The sequence below is a fragment of the Engraulis encrasicolus genome, chromosome 19 (assembly GCF_034702125.1).
Source record: "Engraulis encrasicolus isolate BLACKSEA-1 chromosome 19, IST_EnEncr_1.0, whole genome shotgun sequence".
Lineage (NCBI taxonomy): Eukaryota > Metazoa > Chordata > Actinopteri > Clupeiformes > Engraulidae > Engraulis > Engraulis encrasicolus.
The window spans coordinates 20747747-20752746 of NC_085875.1; the positions used below are offsets into that span (position 1 = coordinate 20747747).

A 5000-nucleotide genomic window follows, 5' to 3' on the forward strand; every position below is an offset into this window, starting at 1 on the left:
ATCAGAAATAGAGGCAGAATGCAGAAATGAGAGAGACAGAGAGACAGAAAGAGAGAGTGAACACAAGAGAGAGAAAGAGAATGAGAGAGAGATAGAGAACGAGAGAGAGAGAGAGAGAGAGAGAGAGAGAGAGAGAGAGAGAGAGAGAGAGACGTGAAAAGAGACCAAAAACCAAAACCAAAAACACCAATGACTCCAACACAGAGGGGGCATAGAGAGAGAAAGACATAGAAAAATGGAGAGAAAGAAGGGGAGAGGGAGAGGGAGGAGAGAGAGAGAGAGAGAGAGAGAGGGAGAGGGAGTGGAAGACAGAGAGCCTTTGCCCGAGTTCTCAGTACTTTGGTACCAGAGTGTAGAGATTGAGAGCAGCCTCAGTACAACCTGCAGCCTCTATGAACACCATCCCTCCAGCCTCACTACATCCACCAATCCCCACCACACACACATCCCACCTCGACACACACACACGCACACGCACACGCACACGCACACGCACACATACACACACGCACACACGCACGCGCACGCTCGCACACACACACACACACACACACACACACACACACACACACACACACACACACACACACACACACACACACACACACACACACACACACACACACACACACACACACACCTCATCTCACTCCACTATGATTCACTTCGCCCTCTCCAGGCTCTTCCCCAAGATTTGCTATCAAGTTTCGGGGGGGGAACCAATTGAACACCTGGCCCCTTGTACTATACCTTCTCATATCCTGACCTCATAGCCATCTCACTTCAACACTCCCCCCTTACTCTACTACTTCCAACACACATGCCACCACCACCACTACCACTACCAGAATCAGGGTCAGTTCTAGTGAGTTTGGTGCCCTTGGTGAGCACCCCCTTTGCTTTTTGTGCATATGTGAAATCGAAAGCCCAACTGGGAATCTCCAACTCCTATTGCTATTGTGACAGCACAGCACACTGCACAGTGCACACAACGAAATTGCATTTATTCCTCACCCGTGCAAGGGGGCAGCCCCCAATGGCGCCCAAAAGGGAGCAGTGCGGCACCATGCTCAGTCATGGAGGAGGATGGGGAGAGAGCACTGGTTAATTACTTCCCCCACCAACCTGGCGGGTCAGGAGTCAAACTGGCAGCCTTTGGGCTACAAGTCTGATGCCCTAACCGCTTACCCATGACTGTCCATAAAATGTAATAAAGTGTAATCATACTGTATGTGCAAACATAGCATGTGATCGAGCACAGCTGATCTAGTGACTACATACAGTACACACTGTGTGCCACTCTCCATGTAAAGTCATTGTCAATGTCAAGTTTAATGTTTAATTTCACTTGAAGTTCTAAATCTGTGGGGATTTTGGGCACTACTATGGCGCCTCCAAGACATTTGGCATCCTAGGCGACCGCCTTGTTTGCCCATGCCTACCACCAGCCCTGACCAGAACCACCTGAAATTACAACTCCTACACGGCTCATAGGAATTGGCCATGGAGCCAGGCAGACAACTACCCACCCACGCAAGGGGATGAGAGAGAGAGAGAGAGAGAGAGAGAGAGAGAGAGAGAGAGAGAGAGAGAGAGAGAGAGAGAGAGAGAGAGAGAGAGAGAGAGAGAGAGACGCACAGGTCTGACCCAACTGAAGTGCAATACTTCTGAGAGATTTGGGGACAAGGGTTGTGAAAGAGGGATAGAGATATGTTTGGGGGAGAGGAGTTAAAACACAGTCCTTGCTGCCTCTGACCTTGTTTAGGACAAAAAAGGTAGCTGACTTTTAGAGTTTCCTTATTGCTGTTGGAAATTGGTAAGCTTGGGAGTCAAAGATGAAATGTTGTGTAACAGGCTTGGCGAAATGCACATGGAGGATTAAAATGAGTAAAGTGTATAAAAAATTAATAAATAAACAAGTTAATATATAAACAAATGTTTGAACAGACAGAGGCAACAGTAGCAACACAATTCAGGATCTGAAGCTTTTGCCAGAAAGGTGCTACTTGTTCAGACGTAGTTATGATGTCTGTTCCAACATCCCAAAAATAAACCTGAGAATGGAAGGTAGTGTTAATCAAAGTGTCTTATGTAACACCAAGCTGTGCCCTCATGCATGCGTACACGCACGCGTGCGCGCGCACACACACACACACACACACACACACACACACACACACACACACACACACACACACACACACACACACACACACACACACACACACACACACACACACACACACACACACACACACACACACACACACACACACACACACACCATGATTTATCTCATCTACCCTACTTTGATATCTTTGTCAGGTACATTTTGTTTCATTATTTGTGATTATTTAATGTAGAGCACCATTGGCCTTTTCCCTTCTTATACATATAGGCTTAACTCATCTGTGCTCATTATGTTTTTAGTCACCTATAGCAACAAAGGTCCAGCTCTTCTTTTATCTTTCCTAAGGCCCAGTTATAGCAATATTGTCTTGAAAGCTTGAAAAAAAAGAGAAAACACTCTCAATGTGATTTTTTTATTTAGCAAGTCCATGTTGTGATTCTGTACCATGCCCATCAATTGGTATCAATTATTTTGTCATAGTTTTCTTGAAGTTCAAATTACACACGAGTTGTTTTGAGTGTGCCAGCATGCAATAGCCAACATGTAATTAGTGTGTTGTACAGATTTGGTGCTGATGTATATTTTTTTTTAGAAAGCAAATTGACTGTGAAATAAAAAATTAAAACAAAAAATCATTGACATTACTTTCCCGATACAAAACGAGCATGTATGACTGACTGATTCATGCGTGCTTATTGCAGATAATTGTTCATAGTGGAGAGAATAGACAGGCGGCGAGCGGTGGGGTTATAATCGGATGTCATTAAGCAGTGCATCCTTGCGGTGTTCATTTGTGTGCTCAGGCAAAATTACATTAATATGGATCTCGTGTTGTCCATGTTTATTCTCTGTCTCTCTGTGTGTCATGCACCCACCCAACCACGTACACACAAAGACAAAGACACAGACACAGACACAGACACAGACACAGACACAGACACAGACACAGACACACACACACACACACACACACACACACACACACACACACACACACACACACACAAACACACACACACACACACACACACACACACACACACACACACACACACACACACACACACACACACACACACACACACACACACACTAATACACAGCCACCTAATGCCTGATTTGATATGCATCACGAGTTACGTTTCATATTTAACCTTTATTTTTGTGTTTACGCAGCTTATTATCCATTATGGGTTTTTACAGATCAAGGGAAATGGTAGCAAACTTGTAAGCTTCTGCTTCCCTGAGTGTTTGTCTCTGTGTCTGTCTTTCTGTCTCTCTGTTTGTCTGTCTGCCTCTCTCTCCCTCTCTCTCTCTCTCTCTCTCTCTCTCTCTCTCTCTCTCTCTCTCTCTCTCTCTCTCTCTCTCTCTCTCTCTCTCTCTCTCTCTCTCTCTCTCTCTCTCAAATCTGTTGATATTATTACAGATATGGCAAAATATATAGGCCTATGAAAATGTAAAGAAGAGCCCTGCAAAACTTGGAAGAGCCCTGCAATATACCTCAACAGAGGAACAAATAAATGCTACTCACCTGCTAACCTTACTACTCACCATACCTAACAAACCTTCTCCCTCTCTCTCTCTCTCTCTGTCTCTGTACAGATGAGCGACCCGACTGCTCGAAGGCCCGCTGTGAGGTGCAGTTCTCCCCGCGCTGCCCCGAGGACTCTGTGCTGATCGAGGGCTACGCCCCCCCGGGGGAGTGCTGCCCGCTGCCCAGCCGCTGCGTCTGCAGCCCTGCCGGGTGCCTGCGCAAGGTGTGCCAGCCGGGCTACCTCAACATCCTGGTGTCCAAGGGCTCCGGCAAGCCAGGGGAGTGCTGCGACCTGTACGAGTGCAAGCCAGGTACGCTACTTGTGCTTTTCCATTATATTGTATTTGAATAGGTTTCTTTTTATTATTTCCGTATTATTTGTAAATCTTATGTTATTATATTAAGTGAAGGTCACTCCCATCAGTCATTGTGAACATTTGGTAAAGGCGGAACACAGGCAGAAATGTAAAATCTCTGAAATGTAAAAGAACATTTTCGATTTTGACATCACTTAAATCCATTAAAAGGAAACAAAACAAAAATCAGCCAGCATTGTACCAGTCCAGCATGTGTAACCTTGAAATTTGAACACTCGACATTTTTGCTGTCTTGTTATTGAAATAAATCTCTTCTCTGACCCCACGAGAGGATACCCCACTGACTGTGTACTGCCTTGAACCGTAAGCTTGCTTGTTAGTAGCTACCAGTTCCCCTCCAAGAAAGCCTCCCAAAGGGACAGGCTCACTGCTGAGTGTGCTAGCACAGCCAGGTTTTAAGCCCACCTGGTATACCATCCAATGTTAATTCCGGGTCCAAGCTGCTTCTGTGTGCCAGTTTCATGGCTTCAAGCTTGGACCAGTACAAGGCTGATCCACTCAACTACACAATGCTGGCTGTAGTACACACCCCCAGCTGGGAAACAGAGCAGATAGCGAACAGCATGTGGTGAACCTTCAGTTTAACCACCATTGTGCTTTGTGTGAACATTCTCTCTACAACTGCAGTGCAGTTATGAAAAAATGTTAATATTCAACATTCAACTCCCATCTCACGTTCACATTGCTAGTAGACGACTGTTAAAATGTTCATCTCCTTTTTATGAAAGCTCTATTGTATAAAAGTATCTGCTAAGTGCAATAGAACGTAATGCATGAAACATTCTCCAACAATATAAAAACCTTGTGAAATACCTTTGACTTTTTAATTTTACATTGTGTGCAATACTTGTGCCATTTGTTTTTATATATCTTTTTAAGGAACACCAAACCTGTCAAGGGACAAAAGATGGAAATTAGCCTTATGGCTATAATCTTGCATATTTTGCATTCTGTTTTA

General features: G+C 44.8%; 1 protein-coding gene across 1 annotated transcript in view; it reads left to right on the forward strand.

Moving 5' to 3' along the window:
* The window catches only part of crim1 (cysteine rich transmembrane BMP regulator 1 (chordin-like)), a 230324-nt gene that overhangs the window by 93735 nt on the left and 131589 nt on the right, over positions 1 to 5000 (forward strand). Inside the window, exon 3 of the mRNA XM_063183781.1 lies at positions 3734 to 3976. Coding sequence (XP_063039851.1) covers positions 3734 to 3976 — 243 coding nt within the window. The remainder of the gene's footprint in view (positions 1 to 3733; positions 3977 to 5000) is intronic.